Source organism: Atractosteus spatula, chromosome 6, assembly GCF_055471065.1.
Source record: "Atractosteus spatula isolate fAtrSpa1 chromosome 6, fAtrSpa1.hap1, whole genome shotgun sequence".
NCBI lineage: Eukaryota > Metazoa > Chordata > Actinopteri > Semionotiformes > Lepisosteidae > Atractosteus > Atractosteus spatula.
The window spans coordinates 40035338-40062333 of record NC_142711.1 but is presented as its reverse complement, the minus strand read 5'-3'; the positions used below and the strand labels follow the sequence as shown (position 1 = coordinate 40062333).

Below are 26996 nucleotides of genomic sequence, written 5' to 3'. Positions count from 1 at the left end.
CCAAAGCATGCTGGTCAACCCATGATATGTGAATGCTGAAAGTGAAGGACTGCCAACAGGTAGACAGATAGCTATCAACAGATAGACATGTTTTTTCTAATTATGCTTTCTCTTTGTATGATTTGTAGTATCTGTGCAGTCTACTGTATATCATATTCTGAAAACAAATAATTACCATATTTACCATATTTCATTAATACCATGAAAACAGATTATATTGCAGACTTTTCAGGTGTTTTGGGCTATTGTGCAGAAAATTGATTCTTGTTATTTTTCACTTCTGCTAATAACTTCCTTTAAATAGCAGCTAATATGTGCAGTATTATTATACATGACAGTAAATAAGGAAAAGGTTGCAAAAGAACTGAGAGACATTATTTGGGATTCAATATACTCAAGGCTTGAAATGTTTTTTACAGGAATCCTTCATGCTGATGAGGCTCCAAAGGAGATGAGTCTAAGTTTAGAAACACCATAAAGAATAGTAAAGGACAGCAAAATGAATGCAAATAAAGATAAAACATTAAAGCAGTTCTGATAATAATGATATTTATATTAATAAGGATAATGTGGGAAATAATGGAAAAATGTACCTGATTTGTACCATGTTAAAATGTGAGAGAGCTGCCACAGTACTCGGGAGATTTGCCCAGAAATGTCTGTAATGGTGGTGCTGACACTTGTGTTGTGCTGTGTTGAGCAGGTTCAGGTTCAGTGGGCGTATCCTTGGGCTGGCGCTGATCCATCAGTACCTGCTGGACGCGTTCTTCACCAGGCCTTTCTACAAAGCTCTTCTGAGGCTGTGAGTTGAGACTCATCCTGGACCACATCATTGTGACGGGCCCCTGCAGTCCCAGTACACTTCACCTCCAACAGGAGCTGTGCCCCCTCTATACCTGTATCAGACAAGAGTTCATTCTCACTTGATGGTCACTACCAGAGCCAAAGCACACAGGAAGTTAACATAATGATAAAATTTAAAATGTGTTTAAGTATCTGTACTACTCTATATTTCTGTTACTGTACTGAATAACTCAACTAGAATAAGCTTTGAAAAGGGCTTTGGAGTCTGTATTTAACAGCAGTTTTGACAACTTCTTACACCTCACAACTGATTGAAGAATATAGCAATAAAGATGTTCAACAAAGAGGCTTGAAACATAATATACTACAGTAGCTTACATTTATCTGTATGACAGTACACGTATGTACAGTACATGCGCAGAGATGGATAAATACACAAGCAACTAAAGAGCTGCATAAACTCTATATGTTTTTATCATTTTAGATCTTGGTGAATGATATCAGTAGAGAGCTGGCGGATGCATACAGTAATTGAATGAACCCTAGTGGTTTATGTGAAGTGAGTTTACAGTGGGAGGCTTTTCTGTCTGGCAGACCATGCGACCTGAGTGACCTAGAGTACCTGGATGAGGAGTTCCACCAAAGTCTACAATGGATGAAAGACAACGACATCACTGACATCCTGGACCTAACCTTCACTGTAAATGAGGAGGTCTTTGGTCAGGTAAGGCTACACTGCAAAAATGTCTTCAACCGTGGAAGAGTGTTTTGGCTTTATATATACAGTATTGTATTTTTGGGCTAGTGAAGCCTGATAAATTCACATATGCAAATCAAGAGGAAACAGGTCCCACCCTGTTCCAAGTGGACAAGCCTTCATCATAAAATAGGAAGTTTAAATTCAGAAAGAAAAACAAGAGCTTATTTTGAGAAATAAAAATGGAAATTTCTTCTCACATCCTTAGATTCCCTGGAAGAATTTTCCAATTTTATGTATAGTATAATACTTTAACATGTTTCAGAAAGACTGTGGAGTTTATTCTCTTCATGCTGTACTTGTGAAAGTCGACTGCTAGTGTATAGAGAATACACTGCTCTATACACTGCTAGTGTATAAAGAATCTGCCATTAATTACCTTCTTCTTTGTGTCAACATGTGCTTTTCCTTCCATAGGTAACAGAAAGGGAGCTCAGGTCAGGTGGCGCCAATCTGCAGGTGACGGAGAAGAACAAGAAGGAGTACATTGAGCGAATGGTGAAGTGGAGAGTGGAGCGCGGGGTGGTGCAGCAGACAGAAGCATTGGTGCGGGGCTTTTATGAGGTAAGCCTGAAGAGATGTCCAGTGATGTTATACTGGCTCCTTCTCCACCTCTTCTAGGTGCCATACTTAAACATTGTGCTTACACTCATCTGCTGTACATATTCTTTGCTTTCTGTAATGATCTCTTGAGTCCTGCGTTTGGTTGCAGGCAATGGCGTCTTTTGTATAGGGTTTGCATGTTATATAATAATAATAATAATAATAATAAACTTTATTTTATATAGCGCCTTTAAAGGTGGCTTCTCAAAGCGCTTTACAGGATGACAAAGTTCTCTCCATATTCACATTGGATTCCTCCAGGTGCCTCAGTTTCCCCTTAACTTCCAATGACATGCTGGCTTGGTGAATTTGTGTCTTCATTGTCCTGTGTTTGGCCTGTGATATACTTAACATTCTCTTCAGAGTGTAGTTCTGCTTTGCAACCTGTGTCGACTGTAGTAGCTCAAGTACTGTAGGTAGCCGCATCAGCATGTGTAGGCTGCAAAAGAACAAGTAAAAGTTTATTCCATGCTAAAAAGAGAAGAAAGGAAACAACATTGTGTTTCCTTTCTTCTCTTTTCAGCGTGGGATAAACCTTTACTTGTTCCTGTGTCATCTGTGCCAAGCTGCATCTTCCCATGACCCTGGATGAAACACCACTGTACGATGGAAGCTGGCTATGGTATAATTAGCCAAATTAGCATGATTCTTTAGATCAGATTCCCTGATGACAACTATTGCTTGAACATTTACTTTAATTTCAGAAGGCCTGGTAAGCTAGCTAGGCATCTGCCCCACTTGTGAATTATAAATCAAAATAAATAAAATCTTAATAATGAAATAAGAACCATCTACTGTAAATAAGAGAAAGTAAAAGCATCTTTTGCCTTCCCATTCAGACACACCTTATAGATAGGCTTAAACTAATTTTTTATAGGAAAGTGTTATTTGACTGAATGAACTTCCGGAAGACACAAGGGTGTTCTCACATAATTTTAGTGCTTCCATCTCAGAAGGGAGAGTAGGAGAGGCAGTCCTGAAGTTCTATATGTTCCTGAAAGCTTGACTTACAGATTTACCACTCTAAAGTACATCATCTAGAACAAAAGGAATGATGCTGTTTTCTGTTTGGTCTTGCTGAATTTATCACAGCTTTCGTTTCAAGTTTGCCAGGGATCTGGAAGAGGAGGCGATGTACAGTACTTGTCCATAGATTCTCCTTTCACATCGTTCCCAGTGTGAAATGTGTTTATGTTTTCATAACCTCTGAGAAATGGCGTCTTCCTCGGGCCTCAGGTGGTGGACTCCAGGCTGGTTTCAGTGTTTGACGCCAGGGAGTTGGAGCTGGTGATTGCTGGAACTGCAGAGATTGACCTGAATGACTGGAGGAACAACACAGAGTACAGAGGAGGTGGGTATAGCCCAGGTGTCGCACACCTGCTGGATCCTGTAATTGTACTGCCTTTGGGGAAAGATTTAATATTTGTGAATTAAGTTAATCTTTTCCTCCTTTGTTGTGTTTTATAAGATTTCATGTGTCCCTCTAGGATTTTATTAATTTTGTTGATCTTATTGTGTTATCTCGGCTACGCTTTAGGGATTGATGCACTTTAGGGATGCTACACTTAGTAAATGTATTTTACAATATCCACACCACATTATACTGTACATTTAACATGGGCTTTGTAAATATGTAATACCCCATACTCTCTGTCATCGTCATGCATATATTTTTAATTTTAGAAATGTAAAATGAGAAAATTTACAATGATAGCACCATGTAATGTTTCACCTTTATTTCTGTATGTGGTTTAGAAAGTTGCTTTACTTTTGTGCAGGTTCGGCAGCAGAAAAGTTAGAGAAACAAGTCTGCCTGAAATTCTTGTTTCATGATTTTCATGATTACTGATAAATCTGACTGGCAGTCAGTCAGTTAGCCTTCAATCTCTAGGTTTTCATTAGTGTCCGCAATAAGGCATGATCTATTATAGTTTTAATGTAGTTGCTAGTTGCAGTAAGTAACAATTCTGTTACTTAATCATGAAAATGACATGACTGGAAATTTTCCCCTGGGAAATTTAAGCACAGGGTTTGTTGTCATAATATGAAAGCTTTAAAAATAGAGCTTTAATCATAATGGACACCAAAATTATATAATTTAAAGCTAACCATACAGTATTAAGACGAACCTCTCTACCAACATAATATATATCAGTGTCATCTCTAGATTCAAGTCAACATGCTTTCTTGCATGTTGTTGTCTCCAAGATCGGTCAACTCCTTACAATATGTGTTGAGTTGCTGCGGGGCTTGTGTTCCAGGATACCATGATGGGCACATCGTGATCCGGTGGTTTTGGGCCGCTGTGGAGCGCTTCAACAATGAGCAGAGGCTTCGTCTGCTGCAGTTTGTGACGGGCACTTCCAGTGTTCCGTACGAGGGCTTCGCCGCCTTGAGGGGAAGCAACGGTCTCAGGAGATTCTGTATCGAGAAATGGGGCAAAGTCACTTCTCTTCCCAGGTACGGTGCATCTACATAACGGACATGCTGCAGGCAATAAGTGAGCTGGAATTTTCTGGTCTTTTCTGGTCTCAATGTTTATTCCATTCTCATTAATGAGCCAGGTGCTGTCCATTCCCTGTTGTCCTATGTAAATGGACGGTCTTAATATTTACCTACAGGACAGGAGTCTGAAATACTGCTTTTGCATTTGTTTCCATTACAGTTGGTACAGTGTTCAGAGTGGAGCCCAGGCCTCACAAAGAATCTTGCAGGCGTAATTGCTTCCATATGTTGTTTCCTATTCCAGTTTTCCAGATGGATGGGTTGGGCAGACAAAGTTATCGTTACACATGTATTATTGCTGGGGCCAACGGCCTGGCATACAGGAAATTGCCAAGGCGTTTTGGTCTCAACTAGAACTTATAGCAATGTTAGGAAGCCACTTCCTTAGAAAATTTGGAAAACTTGTGGCAGGATCTGATCTCAGAAAAGTGATTTACACATTCTCTGTTGCTCAGCTGAATGGATTTTCAAATTGTATTAGGCATTAGAACTTTGCTTTGCATCCTTGAAGTATGCTTGTGTGTATCAGTCTCTGTGTTCTTTGTCACTTTCAGCACTCCTGAAATCACATTCATTAAAGAAAGACAAAACAGTCCTAACTATGGACATATCTATGATCCATCCGTCCATTTTCTAACAGCTACTTTTAATTCAGCATCAGAAGGGAGCCAGAGCCTATCCCAGCAAGGTGCAAGGCAGGGTATACAGTACCATGAACAAGAAGCCAGTCCATCACAGGGCAAACAGAGATGCACACACTCATACCTAGGGACAGTTTCCACAGAAGCCAGTTAACCTACTAGAATGTTTTTGGACTGTGGGAGGAAATTAGAGCACCTAAAGGAAACCCACATGAACACAGGGAGAACATACAGTACAAACTCCACACAGATAGCACCCCAGGTCTGGAACCGAACCCAGGGCCCCAGTGCTGTAAGGCAGCAATTATAACCACTGTGCCACACCTATAGCTATGATATATATACTATAAGTCCTAATTGCATTCATTTACATATATTGCGATATACAAACAGAACATAAATTATAGAAACATACATTTAATCCACTGTTCATTTAACAGTTAAATATTTTCAAACAAAGTTACAAATTCGCAATGTGAGCAAAAGTCTAGATCAAAGAACCCTGATATGTTTTCAGTAATGACAACATGAAATTAAATGTATTTCAGTATGTCAGAACTGAAAGGTGAGCTTGTAGCGGCCTGACGCAGCTACCTATTAGAACTATTCACTCATTACCCACAGAGTCAGGAGCCAGACAGGCTGCATATTCTATTCTCTGGTCTGCAACACACTCTCTGTAACCACAGCACTAGTCTAGGCTTAATTATGCATTCACTCTTTCACAATAATGACCACAAGACTCTCTTTCACACAATAATACTTACCTTTCACTTCCCCCTGGGGCACGACCACACCGGAGTGAAGATCTCCAGGGAACGCACTTCCAGCTGCACCATGCAACATACAGCAGACCCACCAGTACCCCCTTTCAGGGGTCTGTCCTTTTCTGTCGGAACCCCTATGGGATCATAGCTCTTACATGTGGGTCCACTCTTGGGGAAGACAGCGTTGTCCTCTCCCCCTGCTGGTGCTCTCTCTCTCTCTGTTCTTTCATGCCTTTATAATCCCTGCACTGTGTGCTCTAGCATTGACCTGGTGGAAAATCAACTCTTATAGATTGGCTTGCAGGAACAGGACAACTGTTGGCTCGAGTTGACTTTATCAATGTATTTCTGAGCAGTAAGGCTTCCCTCCATCTGCACAACAGGTGTTCCTGTTTTAAAGAAGATTTATTCTCATTTAGACAACCCCATCGACAGGCATGACCTTTACGAAAACAACCCACAGACAACTGATCGGTTTCTACAGAAATATCCCAGTTCTCTATAGAAACCTAATATATTAGGTTTATTTTCAGATCTATTGGAAGTATCTGGCATATTTCTCTTAGATGTCTCCATATAATTCCTCAAGAGGCACAGTGCACATCATGATGTCTCCACACATGTTATATTCAGTCTGGTCTGTTGAGGGCAAGATGAAATTCACCTGTGAATAAAACACTTAACCTTTTCTCTGCTGCAACTTCAGCTGTTCTCTGACTCACAAATAATGCTGTTTTTTAAGTGTTAGCATTTTATCCATTAACATCTTATGCAGACCATTTACATGCAGTTGCCAATTTACAGTCATTCTACTCAAGCACAAGTTTTTTCTTCTGGAAATGTCTCACGCTGTAGCTGCCGCAGTCTGAAAATCGTTAGGCAGATGGATCAGACAGATGTAACAGATGTGGATTCCCTGCCTTCCAGGGCATGGTCTGTCACACACAGAGCCAGTTTCCTAGTTTGTCTGGACCAGTCTGCTGATTGTTCAAGCATAACAGCTCTGGGCAATTTCTCTTGGAGACAAATGGGTTCAATCATGCCAGCAGTAACCTGGCAACTCTCCGTGCTCAGGCGGTAAATTGTATCATTTCTTAATCTTTAATTAAAATCATAGCTTTTTGATCAGCTACTGTATTTATTCAGATTATTCAGCATCTAATTTTTGCAATTTGAACTCAAATAGCAAACATTACGTACTTTACCTTGCAATTTATGAAATTGTATTACTTGTGCTTTGTTATTTTAAATACAAGGATTAATACTACTCAGATTGCTATTTAAAATGTAACCAGCATTGATGTAAAGCTTTGCAATTTGTTTTCATTGTGTATCAGGATATGTACTGTAACAACCAGCATTAGTATTCCAACGCATGATTGGTGAGGGAATTGAGTATTCCTCATGTCTTCAAGACATTGCAAAATAAACAGATCAACTAATACTGAACAACGATGTCCTATGTTTACTGGCAGTTTTTGGAAAATTGTTTTTGATTTCAGAAATCAAGGCTAATGTATATGAGAATAATAGTAGCAACTTGTCGCCTCCGTGAATTTCTAGGGTATCAGATACCCTGGGGCACAGAGATAGCACATGGGGTTGTAGCCAATGTATAAGAGTGTCTCAAAGCCAGGGAATCTTTTGGTGTCATTCCATGGAAATAGATTTGAAGTGACTGGACAGAAGGTTAGAATGTTAAGTTTCTGCAGGTACTGTAGGTATAGACTTATTTTTTCTGTGTAATTTGGAAATCTTTCCTTACTGTTACAGAGTTATAAGTAGCAGTATTATCTTTAGTTATTAACTAAAATACTGTAGTTCTATTTCTTTATTTATTTCTGAATTTGAGTTTATTTTAGCGTTGAAAAAACAATCTGCAAACTAAAGGAGTAAATAAATATACAATTAATACAATACAATAAATATACTTCATATACAATATAAAGAATTTACAGGAATATAAGGAATTGTGTATTCTCTCATTTCCTACCTTTTCTTGGGCCAAAACATTATCTGCAACACCAAATTTACTGGCATTTTGAATACCAAAATGTAATGTTACTGTAGTTATACAAAATCAGAGGAAAAGGCAATTTAAACTGAGCTTGGTTACTCTGAAATTGGCTTCCTGAAAAGGTTTAAACTGCTTCGTCATCTCTCACTGTTGTTTTCTAATTAGGAAAGTAATGGTGGTGGTAAAGCTTACGGTAGTGATGAGTATTTTATGATTACAGCCTTGTGGCCTCTTTGTGAAAACCTAACCCAGTTTTTTTCACCTGCTTCTTGTTTACAGGGCTCACACATGTTTCAACCGCCTTGATCTCCCTCCCTACCCCTCTTATACAATGCTGTATGAGAAGATGTTGATAGCTGTGGAGGAAACCAGCACATTTGGGCTGGAGTGAAGACCAGAGACTTCTGACCTCTGTTAAATGGCTGGGAAATATCCCCTTTTTTCATATAATTTTCTGCAAACAATTTCTTTTTTTTTTTACTTCCCATATGTACAGTATGTCAGGACTAAAAAGAACTTTTCTGCATGTGTGTAACTCACCTGATGTAATGGACCTTCTCTGAGCTCTTGCACAAAGCGAGATGTATGCAATACAAAATACCTGGCTCCAGCCTACTCAGCGCCTTGATGTTGCTCACGTGTCCGCCAACCCCATCAGTTCCGCTGAGCTGTTGCTTTATGTCACTGTGCACTTCATCCGCCCCACATCTCGCCGCATCACTGGGGCAGCAGGAGAAGCATCAGCCTGCGATGGCAGGTCAGCATCCACTGTAGGTGAGGTCATCACCCTCAGTTACCGTGCACCAGTGCACACGCATTCCTGGAGACTGCAGAGGAAGAATGTTTAGTGACTACAAGCCAAACAATGTTCTTTTTTTAATGGAATTTCTTTGTACGGAGAATCATGTCTTTTTGCAAAAAATCCCTCTTTTTTAATTTTAAGAATGACTTTACTTGAGGGCACCATTTGGGTTACACAGGGGAAGTGAAGCATTAGACGTTCAGAACCCTGCTAATCAGGCTTCATGTCCCCTTCACCTCGTGACAGAGCAGTGTGGGTTGGCCTTCTTCCCAGAACACCTGAAACGATCTCAGATATCCTGGTGCTTACTACAATATACAGTATACCATTGGTTGGAACTGCAAAGCTTGATGGTGTTTACTTGAAATACGCAGCATGAAATGAAAGGAGATGAAAGATGACAAATAAGGTCTGTGTTTTCATTCCTTACATGTTTAGAAGTATTTGGAGTTTGTGTTTGTTTCTGGTAAAAAAAAAATAGAACTATAAAATCTCCTATTAAATTTCTGAAGTAACTGTTCACTGACAGAAATTAAGTTGAGCATCTGTCACCACCTTCATGTGAGAACTGTCTTTATACTACATTAACATAGTTTCATTGCAACTGGAGACAGCCATTTTTACAGAGGAGTCACAGCTTTGAACCGTTTTCTTTTTTTATTTTACCTTACAACATCTTAAATTATTAAAAGATTTATTTTATTTTTAGAAAGGAGATTCTTGGGGTTATGGAGGGTTTGTGTGAAGATGCTTAAATTTCTCACAACCCCTAAATCAAAAAAAGGGAAGTAAATGAAATAAAACTATGTATACTGTACAAATTTATGTCTCTGTAGCAAACAAACCAGCTAAAATGTTTCAGAGAAGGTTTGAACAAATGTGCAGCAGGTAAATCCGCAATACAGATAAGTATCTATTTTGTGGTCTGAGCTTTGCACAAAGTGGACACAAGTCCACATCAACAAAGCTCTACTATTAATGAATATTATTTATATTGGAAAAAACACCTTTTGGTTCTTATATGGTACAGGAAAAAAAACAATTATATGTGTCAAGGCCTGTGTCAAGGAGTTCATTTGGAGTTTGAGGACCCTGTGAGAGCTACCCTAATGATTTGTGTAAATGGGATGGATCAGATTCCCCTGTGTGATATGACTCTGCTGACTACAGATAGTCACCCCTGCCATCTTACTTGCAGTTACAGTTACAGCACCTATATTACATTGTTGCAGTTGTACCAACTGATATGGGCTGCATTTTATTTTGCCTCCATAATTATGTTCCCCTCAGGGAAATTGCCCATTTTGGGGTTTGCCACAGTGAAACATGGGGCACATTGTTTTTTTTTTAATTATTTATTTTCTACCTTTCTGTAGAAAATATCTATATATCTTCTACACTTTGTAAATTGGTGCCAGATCATGACTGCAGCCATCCAGTCTTCAGGCCCAGGTTGGAAAAGGATTGCATTCAAGATACTGTAAATTGGATTAATTCATTTGATTTGTAAATTATGTTACTTATGGGACTATGAAGAAGAAAACATTAACAGCCTCTTTGAGAGAAAAATCAATGTTTAATATATGTTACTGTTTCATCTATGGATTATTTAGTATTTTATAAAAAATATTAAATAAACTAGCCAAATAATGCCCTTTGGGACTTAATAATTTCTCATTGTTTTTTTATTAATACTTTTCATTTAGTATTGAAAAGCCATTTCAATACAGTTCTCACACTCCTGTTTTTTAACAGTTCTGCAAGGGATTGAAAAATGAGGTCTTGCAGCCTCCTGATACAGTATAATGAATGTTAAGAGAAATATCAAACTTGGAGATTCTAAATTTGAAAAGTTGATCTTTAGGAAACATTCTAGTAAAGATGTTTCTTTCAGTACTGATTTTATACAGTAATAATGAAATGTTATGTGAGTCCCCAGGGTGTTACCCGTTGCCTCACCTTGGCTGCTTGAATACATAGATGCACTATACTGTATAAGTTATGGCATGAGATGAACACTTGCCACATCACAGATGTGTACAGTATATAGTGGCCCAAGTGGAAATTGTTGTATTAGAACATAAATTTTATGTGCCTCAGTAAAACCTTTTTAATATTGTATGTCACTGCTTGAGATTAAGAATGACTTAAGTATTAAGATGAAGACATCAGCCAAACTAAAACTGGAGATAATAAATCTCACAAAAGTGCACTCCAATAATTCAAATGTGTGAGAAGTACTGACTGACTCATGAAGCATGATGGATTAGATTATTTTCTTGTTTACCCAGCCACCCTGGTTACAGTCATCAGTCCTATTGTCTAAATAATAATAATAATAATAATAATAATAATAATTTCTTTAAAAGTCATAACCAATATCTGAAATGACCGTTGTAGAATGATCTGTAGAAGTATTTTTGTGCAAAAATGAAAAACAGAGAAAAGGAGAATTATTAAAGGTTTTGTCTGTGCCTCTACCAACTGTTGCTCATAGCTCTGCCATCTTCAGGAAAGATTGTCAGGATGTGAACTGCACTGCATTGGAACTCATTCATCACTTATAGATCCCATAACCTTTCGGAATGCTGATTTTGAAAGCATTGTCTCCATATCATTCAGCTGCTTTCACCAGGCCTGCTCATGTCTGTATTTTATTTTGTATTTACTATTTTATTAATAATTGTTCTCCCTAGAAGCCTCTTGTCATGGATGTGCTCATCAAATGGCTGATTTGCTTTGGTTTTATAACAGGTCACTTAATTCTCAGGCTGTGCTTTCAATTTAATCATATCTCTGTAGATGAATGTCAATAAACAATCACTTTGTAATGCACTGTTTTTGCTGTTTTTTTTTATTTGAAAGAAAATCCCCACCCCATTAATCACAGCATCCTTCGAATGCATGCTCTAACATTTAGATTTAAATACATTCATGGCAAGACTAAACACTTTTCTGCCACATATTAGTGAAATGTCACTAGCCTTTGAAGAATATCGAGGTTGTGATATTTATAATCCATACTGGACAGTCTCTATCAACAGTGAGACATTTCTCTAACAGGCTATAAGGTGTTAAGAAGGAAACGCTCACAGGAAAGAGTGGAAGTCCATTGTTTGGGTTACTGTACATGGTGACCAGTATTTTAAATATTGCCTCTTTTATAAGACAAGATGGGTAAGAAAGGCAAATACTTTGCTAAAGACCTAAAATAACAAGTGTACTGGGGTGATCTGGGTTTTCCACATTATAATGCCAGCATTATTTGTGGAAAGGGAACAAGTGACATACTGTATGTTGTGAAAAACATAAAACTTTTATATAGTCCTATGCAGAACATAAAAAATATAATTGCCATGCACAGCTTGTTGCTTGTTTGACATCAGCCAAGGGAATAAAGGAGACAATGAAAGAATGTATATTTTTTCTTGTCTGCTTTTGTCTTCATAGTCTAATATAGATTTTGTAAGAAAACGTTGATTTTATGCCCTTGTATTTTTAAATATATCCAATGAAAGTGAAGAGGCCTGTCTTTGTTCAGAGATTCCCAAGTGCTAAAATTCCTCCATATCACATTTACTGAAAAAAACAGGTAAGGAGTCCTAATAGTTGACCACTAGCTGGGACAAGGGAACTATTTTGATGGTTTGTTTCCCAGTAGCAATCACGCAGATAAGTTACAACAGTTCTAACAGAACAGCCATTATTGTCTACTGAAAACACTGTAATGTCAATGGCTTTCATATCTCTATTAAAAATTAACACTACATCCAACATCAGAAAGGCAACAATATGAAGGATAATTGGTATCAGTACTTAATTCTGCTGTAGTATTATAGCACAACTGTGTTTATTGTAATTTTGAAAACAAAACTGGTGCCTTTGTGTGTCCTGTGCTTTGGGTGCCATTTCTAGCAACCTACATGGTGAAAATAATACTAGATCTTTCATCATCATTATGGTAAAAGTTGTACTGGTATCTTTCCACTATCGACTAAGCTTTTCCTTTAAAGTGGTTTCCAAACACTGTCCTATGTCATATAACCTAGGGAATGAAACTTGGGTTGATCTGTCATCTACCTAACTGCTTCTCCCTACACATCCAGCAGGGGTCAGAGTTTGATCTCTGGATCTACTGTAGTAATCAAAAACTGAACTGTTAAACTTGGAACCTAGATCAGGGCTAGTGGAAATACACAGGTGCATTCAGATTTAAAATTGAGCAAAATATTTTCTGTTTTATGCTCCCTTGTTTTAAGAAGTAAGAAAGACATACAATAATTCATATCAAGTAAAAAATATTCTAACCTTTGATTGGCTATATTGAGTCACAAAACTATGAATAATACAATAATAAAAATGTATTTACCGAGCTTTACAAAATAATTAACACCCTGCAAAAAATAACACATTTTAATGAATGATGAGTAATGTAAATACTATTTTTTTTCAAAATTGTTATAATCAGACTGAAGAGGTTGAATGTCAACCAACCTGCAAAAAAATATACAAAATGAAATTTACTCATTATATAAGTATTCGACTCTCTAGATCAGTATTTCCAGATATGTCTCTACCAGCTTTGCTCAATCGGTAACATTTTGTTCATTCTTCCCGGTAAAATTGTTCCAATTTTGCCAAACTTCTTTGAGTATATTTGACAGAATGCACTTGTCAAGCCTAACTACCAATTTTCCATTGGATTCAAATCAGGATGTTGAGAAGGGAATTCATTATCTTCTTGTCAGACCACATCAGGGTGGCTTTGGCCTTGTGCTATAGATGAATTTATACTGAAGTGTGAATTTTCATTCTTGTTTTAGATTCTAAGCAAACTCAAGCACCATCTGTGTTGCACTTTGCACCATCCGTTTTCCCCTCAACCCTGACTGACTTTCCAGTCCCTGCCGATAAGAAGCATTCCCAGATCCACCACCATGAGTGACAGTGGGAAAGATGCTGACAGGTTGATGTGCTCTTTTGGGCTTGCCTTAAATGTGCATTTCAGCTGATCTGCATTGAAAAAAGTTCATTTTTTGTTTCATCTGACCATAAAACCCTCTGATAAATGTCTGCAATATCTCATATTTTACATTATCATTCTTTTTCAGTTCAATTCAACTCAATTCAATTGAGTTGAACTCAATTCAATTCAATATATAGTGCCTTTCACAACAAGGTTGCCCCAAGGCGCTTAACGATGCAATTGACGATACAGTTTGTCAGTAGAACAGAAGACCAGAAGACAATGGAGGAGAGGAACCAAAAACTCCTTAGTAAGGAGAAAAAAAAACTCTAGGGGTCCAAGGTCAACTGGTTGCCCAACCCCTTTGGGCATGCTAACATTATACAATTAAAAAAGGAAACGATGAGGGTATTAATCCATCCATCCATCCATCATGTCTTCTGTGTGTTAATACTCCATGCAGATCTCTGTAGACCAGTAAATTCTTCCTAAATGATAGCTATATCCACGATGTCCCTCTTGGATCCATGGCAGTGATGCAGCATCCAACTCAGATGGTGCCCAGCCTGGGCGCCATCCAGACATGTGGGGAGGAGAATAGGACAGTTTGGTCAGAACAGATGTATCTACCTGGTGGGCCAACACAGAGACACACAATAGCATGTACAGCAGCACCAGCAGCCATGGTTACAGCAGGCTATAATGTAAGGTGTGAGTAGGCTAGGCTGAAGTAATAGGTCTTCAGTCTGGATTTGAATGCTAAGATTGACTCGGCATCCCGAATATGGGGTGGGAGACTGTTCCATAAGCTAAGTGCCCTGTAACTAAAGGCTTAACCACCAACTGTTACTTTATTAACAGTTAAGTTAAGATTTCTTTCTTGCCACTCACCCATGTGGCCAGTTTTGTACAGGGACTGAGATATAATCAATATGTAAACAGTGATTCCCATCTTTGTCACAGACCTTTGCCAATATTTCACTGTTAGCTTCACAGTGGCATTTTAAATCAATTTCCTACATGCCCAACTCCTTAGTTTGGAAGGGCAGCCAGATCTAGATAGTGTCTGGGTGGTATGAAGAACATTACACTTCTTAATGTTGAGCTTGAATGTACTGTACTCAAAACTTTAAGTAACCTACAAATCAGTGACTCTCTACCACTTTTTCCCTGATTTGTTTTAAAAGCCCTTTGGTCTTTATGATATTTTTTTCCATATCACTATATGAATAGTGACTTAAAATTCAGTATCTGTCTGAGGGATCTTACAGAGGGGGTGACACAGTGGTTAGCATTGCCTTGCAGCACTGGACCCCTCAGTTTGGTTCAGTTCTGTCCACGTACCACAGAGTTTGAATGTGTGCGATTGCATGGGTTTTCTCTAGGTGCTCCAGTTTCCTCCCACAGTCCAGAGATATATTAGTAGATTAATTGGCTTCTGGGAAAATTGACCTCTCTGGTATGAGTGTGTGCGTGTTTGCGTCTGTGTGTGACTTGGCATCCCATTCACTGGATGCAGAGTATATCCAGCCTTGCATCCATTGCTTGCTGGGATAGGCTCTGTCTCTCTCAATTGGATGAAGCAATTAGAAAATGAATGGATGGGACATACAGAGGGGGAGATGCATTTACTCTGATATTAAGTTGCACCACTTTAATTACACAGAAACAGGAGCCATTAGACTAATTGTGTGACCTTTCAAACTATACTTTTGTACCTGAACTGATTAAGGCATGCAATTAAAACAAATTATCTGCTTTAAAAATCTCATTTACATATTATCAGCTTTTATGGAGAAAAATGTGAAAATTCTAAATACAATATTTAACTATATTATATTTTATTTTAAGTGCTATTTGGATTGTAAGCTCAGACAAAAAAAATGTGGACATTTTTTAGGAGTTGAGTACTTTTGCAAAGCACTGTACAGTATTACAAGATCTATTACAATAAAAGGTTACATCTCAATAAACATATCACTGCACTTAACATTTTAGAATTAATTGAATATCTGTATTGGGAAGCTGGTATTTGAATGTGATCCACTGGGATTTAAATAAGTATTTACTGTACAGTGTGGATCTGTAGGCAACTTTGTTTAAACCTCTATATAAAAACACAGCACAATATATACTGTATAAAGCATGTTACTTATTTTCTGTTCCCTAAACATCAGCTAGGTTTGAAAGGGCAACTACAGTATATAACCTGTTGTTTATGAACAATCTTAGCCATACAATTCTGACAAACTGTATATGATATGTAACTTCCTGGGCAGTTAAATGCATTCATTTTGCCTTTGGCCTCTTCTCCAACTAGAGCTTGGCATATTTAATTGGAAGCACATACTGTAACACGTTTAATTTTTTGTATAGACAACGACAGCAGTTCTGGCATGTTGGATCACTGACCATTCTTGCACACCTTCTAAGAAAATAGGGTTTAGAGTATACTGTATGGGAACACACGCAGGGGTTACTACTGAAACGTCATGCAAGAACTGTGCTGATCAGCCCTGATGCTGATTTGTATAGATTGAGATTTGGGAAACTGGATGGTCATTTGTGGCTATCTCCAAAACTGCAAGACTCTGGGAAAAATCGTCACAGGTGTTCTCTGACCAAATGGACTAGATACTCTAGGTTTAATGGACTTTTAACTCTGGTTTCTAACCCTTCATATGTTTTTAAAATATACTGTAGTTCTCTGTGCTCCCTGTGCAAGGGACGGACTTCAATGTCAGAACTGCAGTGCTTCCCAGAAATGAGGAAAGGAGTACCAAAATAAAGTAGTAAACTGTTCCATACTTTACTAGTACCTGACAGTTTTCAGTTTCTTTACATTTTTTTCTATTTTTGGATGTCTAGCCTATGTATACTGTATGATAAGCATCTGCTTGGTAGTTAGTACAGTATTATATTTCCGTCAATTGCCCGGACTCTCGCGGCTCCTCCCCTATTCAACAGCGGGTTTGTCAATCAGAGGCGTGGCCGCGGTGAAGGCCGGCGGGCGAGAGGCAGGCTGCGCAGGAGGACGCGGATCCAGCTCGACTCAGTTAGCGAGCAGCAGGAGACTGTAGGAGCAAGGCGGTCGCTCCGGTGCGTGTGGTCAAGTCAAAAAGCTTCAGTGCCTGAAATTTGGCTGAAGAGAAACTGATTTATTGTGCTTCATGAATGAAGCCCAAGTAAACGTGTAGACAGTTGAAAACATCCCAGTCCGAGGGGTTTGGGTTTTCTAGCACGAGGGGTGTATCGCAACTCTGTGTTGTAGCGTTTGTTGCTAGGCTTTTTTGTGCGCGTCCCACGCTTGTGAGGACAGGACCGACCGCTCTGCTGCGATGATCCCCCAGTGCACCTACAGCCCAGAAACCAGAAACCGGCCGCGGTGCCCCAGCCTGCCCGTGGAGCAGAACCAGATACGCTGCGGACTACTGTCCGAAATCCAGAGCACGATCAGAACCGAACCCTTTGGCGACCACTACAGTCTCATCCCGGGGAAGGAGCTCGGCAGGTAAAACTCGGCGATCGCGCAAACATTTGGCAACACAACCAGCCTTGTTGACAGTTAAATTGTACTGCGCCCAGAGTTGTCATTTCTCAGAAGTAAAACTGGTTGACAGCTGGAATAGTAAATAGCTGCATCCTATAGGGTTTATCTGTCTACTGTATGTTGTGTTTTTGTTCTTGGAGCTAATAATAGCATTAAGCTGAAATTCACAACACCCCAGGCGATTTAGGTGCATCTACTGTGCCAGTGCTTCTGTATGTCCGTGTTTTCTGATTGCACTTGCGAATTTTGTGACAAATTTGTGAAAATAAAACGATTCTTTGTTGCGATGCGTAGTTCAAAGGCACTTTGAACTGGTCTGGCACTTCTAGTAGCCGTAACAAGCAAAAAGTATTCGTATTAACTTAATCTGGAGAATTTAGGATCACAAGGAAAGAAACAGACCAGGGTTAAGTTAGGCATCATGTCCTGGTTATTCTTATTGTTAATTGTTTGCGCAAGGAGATAATTTTGTTGTTGTGAAGTATGTGGGTTAAGGGGGAGAGTAATGATAGTTCAGTGTTTTAAGAAAGTCCTCAAGCTTGGGTGTTATTGCTTTGTGATTCTCAAGATTGTCTCATCTTTTTTTGGTGAGTGCTGAGCTCTTCAAAACACCATATAATGTAAGAAACGTCTCTCACACCGACTTGTGTTTCACTTACAAAGAGAGTGAGCTAGGCTGTATGGTTGATTTATCTAAATTGCTTGACTTTTTAATATACTACTCCGATAAAGTCAACGTATTCAGAATGTTTAGCAAATTTGGATCGAATTGACAAATGCAGAAACGGTGAGACACGTAAAAACTAAATGAAAGGCGTTATAGGAAGGTCTATTAGTTTTAAAGCATTGCAGTGTATGTAAATTTGCTTATAATAGTTTCTTTACTTTATATCGGAACTAAATTCTTAGCATAAAATCTTTATCTTTGACTAATGTTATTAGGACATCTCGATATATTTTTGAAGGATTTTATTTCAATATGCCGATATGCCGATCGGCAGAAGATTCTTCTTCTTGAAATAAACGTTGAGAAGAGCATCTTTATTTTGGTTAACCAGTGAAGTCTGGCCTTTGAGTGTTAAAATGATTAACAGTATAGATAGGATAAACAGTTCTTTTGAATAGTTGAAAATATGATGAATGTGCCATTTTTGCATTCCACTAACTCGCCCATCAGGAAATTTAGTATTCATGTCAAGTTTAATGTACTTCAGCTACTGTAGACAGAAGTGTACTGTAGTTGCCAAACCTAGCTTCTCTTCCTGTGGAAAGTTTGCAGAGTACTGTGTTGACCCTCAGTTTTGGTCATCTTTTCTTTGAGTGAATACCAGAAATATTATCTTTTTGCTTTTTTGGCTTTTATACAGATAAAGGAAAAATATGTATATACAGTTTAAGTGTGTAGAAGGTGTAGGTCTAATGCAAGGGTCTAATTTGGAACTGGCATCCTTTGGCCCTATACCAAACACAGGGATTATGTTGTAAACTAAGGAAAGAGTGAACCAATCCCACAGGACTCAGTGAAGTACAGTAACAGTGAACCACCTGTGATAATGACTGTTGATCACTGCACTACTTCCTTCTCATCTCAGCTGCTGTACAGTAACATGAGTAGTGCTGGGAACTTGGTGTGCTTTTTCTTTACCAGGTGTTGCAGACCTGAAATATTCAAATACCTGCTTTATGTTACAAATGGAAGCCAAACAGGGATATACAGTACTGCATCATATCATATACCTTGATATATCATTTGCTTCTTTTCGAAAATCTCTGCATGTTTAAATAGCAGTTCTTCAGGGAGGGGTAGATCAAGGCTTGCAGAATTTCACTGCAGACATTTCTTCAGGGCAGGCAGCTAAATTCATAGTAAAGAAGTGATAACAAGTAATGTTGGTGTGAAAAGACTCTCTCATTCAGTTTTGTCCATTTGAAACTTTAAAAGAAGTGCTTGTATTGGGCCTTTTGTATATGTATTCAGCCTTTTGAATAGACTTAAAGAAAAATTGCAGAACCTCAAGCATCTCTAATGAATTGAAGCAAATGTTACTGGTGACCTATTTTGAAATGCACTGGTAAAATATTGTGGGTATACTCCTGTGGTCTTGACTGTTGTCTCCAAGGGCTGTGTGCAGCCCTAAGGCAACAGGCTGCTCAGCTCTGAAGTGCATGAGGTTTATATTCACCCATCTATCCATAAAGTGGAAGCAAAAAGAGGCAATTAGTGTATTTAGTTTTCTGTCGGAAAGATTCTGCTGAACTCACTGCATCACTAGTGCTGTGTTTCCTGCCAGCAAGTGTGTCTTTTGTAAAAGTCTGATTTTTTTTTCATTTTTGACTTTTAAGCATTGCCTGATGATATGCCCCAATAAGCAGGTTAATATGTGAAATTGTCAGTTTATGACAGTTTGTCTTTATGTGCAATGTCTTGTGCTATTATATATGTAGTGATTGTCAAAGATGTTTGGTGTTTTTAGCTAATTGATGTGAGGTCCTCATTCAGCTGTTTCTTAAAGGAAGCTGAAAGCTTAGCTTTGAAAACATGGCTGGATAGCTTATTACAGACTCCTACAGCCCTTTGTGTAAAGATGTCTCTTATATCCTTAGTCATAAAGCAATAGTAAGAGTAGTCCCATTCTTTGGTGATAACTGAACGGGAAAGAAACTTTAAAATGATTTAAGACAGTTCTTAATCACATGAAATTAAACTTAACTACATTTAAGCTGTGTTAAAATGTGGACACATCACCAAAAAATGTTTTTCAAGAGGACCAAAGAAATGGTGATAGTGGTAGAGAAGATTCTAAAGTTTAAGGAAATGAAAAGATTTTATCTGATTTTATAGTTATTCTGTGTGAAATAATAATCAGTTATTAGCCTACATGTCTTCAAGTGTTACAGGCTGCAAAGTGATGACCCAGCTAAAGCTGTGGACAGAGTATATTATCAGCTTAACTGCAGATGGAGATGATCCGTGGAGCTGTGTCTCTCACAGTAATGAAAAACATTGTAGGATATCTCAAAAACCTGTGATAGACTATTTAAAAATCATATTTATATTTTTAATAACTGATGGTTTCAGTAAAGTGCAATATAGTTTTACCATATACTTTCTGCAGGAAATAGTAAAGATCCCTTTTGGTCTTTTGATATTTTATGCTGTTGTAGCAGGATCTTTTCACTTGTTAACTGATAAACCTAATTGGATGATGAGAATTTAACAAGCATCTGTATTTGAACATAAAGGACTGTTTTTTATACAGATGTTTAGAATAACAATGTTTAACAATGTTTAACAATGTTTAAAAATATTCAATTTCTCAGTGGCTTCTTATCCTCTTGCTTTATTTTGTAAACTTGTAATTTCAAAATAGTTTACTGTACCAGAGGGCTATGCTGTGCAACACAAAGGACAGTCATTGAGACATTTTAAAAAGATCAGCTTTGAGACATAATTTTCAGAACAATGTTTGCCAAGCCATTTTCTAGATTACCACACACAATCTTTCAAAGTTACAATATAAAAATCACAAAGGCAGAAACAAAGCATAGATGTGTTTATACAGTCTCTAATAATATTATGTACTGTAAACTATTCGTTTGTATTACTGTTTTATAAGCAGTTTGCAGGACTTTCTGAAGAGACTGAATAAAAAGAGATTATTAGAACATGCAGAAGATGATATCCTTCTAATCTGTTGGTATCCAGTTTCCTAAAAATAAGCCCAATGATTAGACACTTTTGCTTTGTTTCTCCAGATCCCCTTTTCCCTTTAATCTGAAATTAGCACAACTGGTTGAGTTTTTTCAAATACTCAGTAATGGGTCTTAGTTTTGCTTTAGTTATATTGTAATGAAGAGCAGTCAAAAATGTTCTGTTTAGTTGCAGTTAACGCTTTGTTAGAGGCATAAAAGTATAGTCCAAATGTTGTAGAACTGGAAGATAATTTTGTTTTACTATGTTGTCATTGTTTTTAATTGTTTTGTGTGGTGTAAGAACCAATTAATTAAAGAAATTTGACTTATTTGTTCATCCCTGTAATACACAGGTAATCTTGGTGAAATGTGGAGCCGAGAGTGTTGACGAAAAGCAAGAAAGTGTACACAGAAACAGATGCACAAGAACTGTATTAATCTGGCATTTGAATTAGATGGCAAACATTGCCCGGGCATGATACTTTACAGATTGATTTTAGGATTTGCTTACAGAGCTACCGGCACCCTCAGTGAAGGCACTGAAAAAAAGAAAAATTCTACTGGAGTAGAGATCACAGTACAGTACATTGTACTGTACTGTGCCTCCTTCTTAACTCCTTCTTAACTGCAAAAGGGTGATTACAGAGGGAAAACTATTTTATGAGTGATGAGATTTCAAATGGACATCAGGATATATGTGTTCAAATAGAAGTATAAATTGTGTGTTTTTCTTCAAAAGTGATATCCTCCTTTTAATAACAAATTTTTTAAGATTAAACTGTAATTTAAAGATTTTTTTCCAGTCCCACTTTTGATTGTCACTAAGTAAATGGGTATAAATTGCGAATGTACTGTACATTATAGTACAGTGATTGCTGTAAAAGAAATATCATCAGACATCAAAGATGGATATTTGATTGAACAGTATACTGTAAGTCATGATAAGTGACAAAGGTGGTGATTTATTTTGCTTCTAAGACATCAATGCTTTTTTGTTTTTCATTTTGAAGGTTAGTTTGTATCTAAATAGCTTGCCACAGTGGGCAGTTAACCTAAAATATCAATGTTTTGCAGAAGGCTCTCATTTTTTAAAATGTATATTTTTCTGAATTACCAATCCATTGTTCATTGTACCTCTGACTTTGTTCAGTTATTGGAACAGGTTCAGTGACCCAAATGCTATAATTAACAGCAATTGAAATATCTTTGTTGAATTGTTTATTGTAAAAGGAGTTCTTTCAAGAAAATTCTGGAAGAGATCCTGGGATTACTTATCTTCTAGAAACCAAAAGAGGTAGATAGAACAAATGCTCTCCTCTTGTCTGTAACTTTTCCTATATATGCTCTTAGAAGAGTTTAGAAAAATACATTCTGATCTTAGTGACAATCAAGAAGAAGGCTTATACTGAACTGCTCAGTCCTAAAATCACTTGAACAAGCTTTTCGTAAACTAAACGTTTTCCCTTTATTAATGGTGAGAGCTGTAAAATCATAGTGATCTTTGCTAAAGAGCCTGAAAATGTAAAAGAAGTATTTTACAAACACAGGCCAAGCTGAATGCTTGAAGGATATGCCATCATAAAAGCTGACCCTCTTGGCCAGCAAGTTTTTCAACTTCCAAAGAAGGCAGTATTGTAACAATCTTACCACATGCTGTAGGCTGTCTTTTTTAAGAGGTAGGTTGCTCAGTGCAGTGAGTAACCAAAAACACTGATTAATGAAACTTCTCCAGTCTGATGTTTCTCTTTCTTAAAAGAGAAAAATTGTTAATATGAATATATGAGGTAAAGGTTTTTTCACATTTGATTTTAAGTGATTTTAATTTGTGTTTAGAGGTCTTTCTGTCATTTTAAGAAAAAACAAAAAGACCAAGATTAAGATGGGTATTTAGGAGCTTGACATGGAATAACTCAAATCAACAGTTTGATTATTTTAATCTTATGTGTTATTTATTAATTTATGTATTTGGATTTTGTCTTTATCCAAACTGACGTTCTGTGGTTTGAATTAGAAAATATAATGACTTACACATGCACATATTTATATATACACTGTATAAATGTGCATAGGCCTACGTGCTGGATCTGTTGAGTGGTTTACACTTCGCAGTGGACAGAAAATAAAGGGAACAGGGTAAAGGGATATACAATACTGAAGTGTACTCTGTATACTTCTGTGTAAGATCCTATTGAGGGTTTACAATTACTGTATAGTGCAGTGCATTTGGGGCTTCTAACCTTGAAAACTCCAAAATTAATTTTCAGACCTGAAATAAAATGCTGGGGAAAAGAAACCAGTGCAATAAATATCCTGGAAATTTGCTAGAGAAGGATTAATTAATAGTAACATGGCTAAGGTAGCATAAGTGCTGTTGTGGGCTATGAACCAGCCCAAGTTGGTATTAACACAGTGAAAGTATTTTAAAAGATATGGTGCATGCACTGAAGGTTTGGGGTTGTGTGGGGGTGGTAGAAAAACAATTGAACATTATAGAAATGTGCTCAATATTTTTGTTAAATGTATGTTAAACCGAGCCATCTGCTTTCTTTCAAAAACTGGCTGTGTGAGATCCTTAGATCAATTAATTACAAACTACTATCACTTTATTAGCCATATACAATTTCTTGCATTAGAAATTTGTCTTTTCGCAATACCCCAGCTTGCTCTCCATGAGACACACGGACAGGGAGAGAAGCTCAGAGCACAGGGTCAGCCATTTATACAGCGCCCCTGGAGAGCAGCTGGGGTTAAAGGCCTTGCTCAGGGGCCTAACGGAGTAGGATTCCTCTGCCGGCCACGGGATTTAAACCAGCAACATTTCAGCCACAGGCGCAGATCCTTAGCCACAGTGCCACCGCTCCACCATCAAGAAGGCATGGACAAGGTTCGAACATGCTATCTTCAGTTTACAAGACTGATGCCTTACCACTTGGCCACTGTGCCTACTAGATGCTATTGTGGGCTAGATGCTATTATGTTATTTATTACTAGATGGGCTAGATGCTCTTGTCTGTTTTGCCGCTCCTCTTATGTTTAGAATTCCAGAAAGATTGTAGCTCTGACAGTTCCTTGGTGAAGGTTTGCCACAATTAGAGTACCCAGTATTTCTGCATTTTGCCCATAGAGTTACCATCCTTACAGTATTCCATGTTTTTTTTGTATTACTTTAATCTTGGTTCCTTAGATTTCTGTGATGTTGTCACCAGTGGGCTTCAGAACATTTATACTGTATGACTTAATTGCTGATTCACTTTGAAGACACCTTTTTACAGTCTTTTTTTAGATATTTTATTTGTAATAATTGTAATTGTTTTTTGTAATGCAGCATTTTTTTAAATGAATTCAGCAGATGACATAAGAAGAAATGATAAGTCATGAAGGACACATAAATAACAAATATCTATTGGTACCCTCTTAAATGAGATACTTCACTGGAACAGTGAACTACCACTTTTTATGGTAGTGAGGTTTCACTAAACCTAGATAATATATTTATATCAAGATACTGTGTAAGTACAGTACACATTAATTTTGTTAAACCAAAAATGCTAAAAATATGGTTTAATGGTGATTTTCATTTTTCCAACAAGGTGCCAAGATTGCAGTATGCCTTAAACAAGAAAATACTTAGAATATTGAAAAATCAAAGAAAATAATGCAGTTGACATGAATAATTATAGGAATATGCCTAGTGTATAAACATTTTTTATTTGAACATTTTGTTTTGCACACAAAGTGCAATCTTTTAATTAAAAATGCATTTACGGGGGTTGTTGTAGCCATTTCCAACACATTTGTCCTTTAAAGTCAGTTTTGTTGAGTGCAGTAATTGAGAAAGTACAAACTGGAATAAGCCCTTGTCAAGACTGATACTCGGGTAATTAGTCTATAAAAGCTGTTTCTGCATTTACAAAGCCAGAACAGTCTTGTCTGAAATCACGCTAAATAAATTTCCCTTAGCAAATAATGGATTCTGCTGCTTATTTCCGTTTGTTATTTTCCTGTATTTTTGAAGTACTTAATATGCCAAGGTTTCATTTGAATTTTATTGGAATTCAACAGGTAATGTTTTTTTTTATTCCCCTAATCTGTGTGTGACCTTGAAGTTTAAAACATTCTTTCTAGAACTGAATTTTATCTTTTTCATTTAAGCCTACCCATATAGTTTCTGCATGAGCTTGTTTGCTGATGATTGTGTAAGTTCTCTTGGTAGATAACACTTAAAGCAGAACTTCAGAGCCCAAGGAAGCTGTTTAGTGCCATTAAAATTATCCTGTTAAGCACCTGGAAACAACATTACAGTGAAAATGTTCCCTCCAAGACAATATATCTTCTACCACCCTGTCACCACCCTGCCACTGGTTTTGTGATGTTATAAGTAAACCCGATTTAATGTCTTTTAAGACATTAATGTCTTTTAATGTCTTTTAAGATTTTATGTCTTTTAAGAAGAAAACATAATAGCAACCAACTGGGCGCTCTTAGAGATTAGTATGCAATAATAATTGCAACATATTATTTGATACCAGATGAGCCATTAAACTGAAGTCCTAACTACCTGGTCATCAAAGATCTAATGGCACTGTTCAGAAGAGTTGGAGCGCTATCTCCCTGGCTAAACTGCAAGTTGGGTTAGTACAATCTGGCCTCCCTTAACTCCCTTAATTTATCCCTTAAATCAAGTTGTGAAGTAGTTTTTAATTTCTCCACCTGATCTTCTGTATAATGGCTACAGGTGGAGAAATTAAACTCCCAGGTGAATGCAGCATTTCTGTGGTAGGAGTGAATACTTATGCAGTCACTTATTTTCTGATTTATCTTTACAATAAATTTAGGAGGGCCTGTAAAATGTTGTTTTCATTTTGACGTTATAGAGTGTTTTGTGTCAAAAAATCCCAATTAAATACATTGTGATTCTGTATTGTAACACAATAAAATGTGAAAGTGCAAGGAGGTGAATACTTTTGATATCCACTGTATATATGACTTGTTTTGCGATCTTTTGAGGTGAAACGTGTTCTGTATACATAAGGAGTGTTTATAAGTGAGGATCATTTAATGGAATCTGTTCAGTGGAAGCTGGAGGGCTATAGTCACATGCAGTCCCAGATAGAAAGCACCAGAAATCACAAATCCAAATTCAGTCTCACCACCACAATGATGGGTTTAATGATAAAAAGACAAGATGAACAAGATTTAGCTTTAACAGTAACAGCAGTATCAGCTTCACACTTCACATGACTGCTGTGATTCTTCGCATAGTAGCAGTGCCTTATTAGACATTTTGAAGACTGCTTGAAATCCAACAAAGGGAGATTGTTTTTTTCCTTCATTCAGTAAAACATTTGAGCATTTTTCCTCTACCCACACATTTTTTCTCTGCCCCTACAAAAACTACAAATATTTTCTTTATGGAAATCAAACAGACCAGTAATGGTGATCATGTTTTGGAACATAAAGATTACAGACGAGAGGAGGCCATTCGGGTAGCTCATTTGATTGCTAGTAGCTCATTTATCTGACAGTCCCATCAGGCCATATTCTAAAAAGAAGGTTTGGTATCAGGTTCAGGTATTCAGAGTTTTAAACTTCTCAGAAGTTTCTACTTGTTTTCTGTGGTGCGTGTTTCTCTGTTAATTCTGAAGAAGCTGTAAGAGGACCAGGGGAAGGGTCATTTATGAGGATCAGGATATCCGGAACGAAACACTTAATATACTTGATATAGACCTGAGCAAGATGGCCACCAAGGAGAACCAGCTGACCCGCTTTTGGAAAAGGCCTATGCAGCGAAACAATGAGACACAGGTGAGCTACATCAGGAAACAAAATATAAATGACCCTTCACCTGGTCGTCTTACAAAGAATATACTCTAGGTCTGACTTGACACATA

The 26996-nt window shown here is 37.5% G+C and overlaps 2 protein-coding genes across 2 annotated transcripts in view; both read left to right on the top strand.

Annotated features, from left to right (window-relative positions):
- Positions 1-8485, top strand: part of LOC148832877 (E3 ubiquitin-protein ligase HECW1-like) — a 91481-nt gene extending 82996 nt beyond the window's left edge. The window contains exons 23-28 of the mRNA XM_088918095.1: positions 704-802; positions 1399-1528; positions 1979-2125; positions 3401-3515; positions 4426-4624; positions 8374-8485. Of these exons, the coding sequence (XP_088774221.1) occupies positions 704-802; positions 1399-1528; positions 1979-2125; positions 3401-3515; positions 4426-4624; positions 8374-8485 (802 nt within the window). The remainder of the gene's footprint in view (positions 1-703; positions 803-1398; positions 1529-1978; positions 2126-3400; positions 3516-4425; positions 4625-8373) is intronic.
- Positions 8486-16952: 8467 nt separating this feature from the next.
- The window catches only part of stk17a (serine/threonine kinase 17a), a 40896-nt gene continuing 30852 nt past the window's right edge, over positions 16953-26996 (top strand). Inside the window, exon 1 of the mRNA XM_088918644.1 lies at positions 16953-17373. Within this exon, the coding sequence (XP_088774770.1) occupies positions 17201-17373 (173 nt within the window). The 5' untranslated portion in view covers positions 16953-17200. The remainder of the gene's footprint in view (positions 17374-26996) is intronic.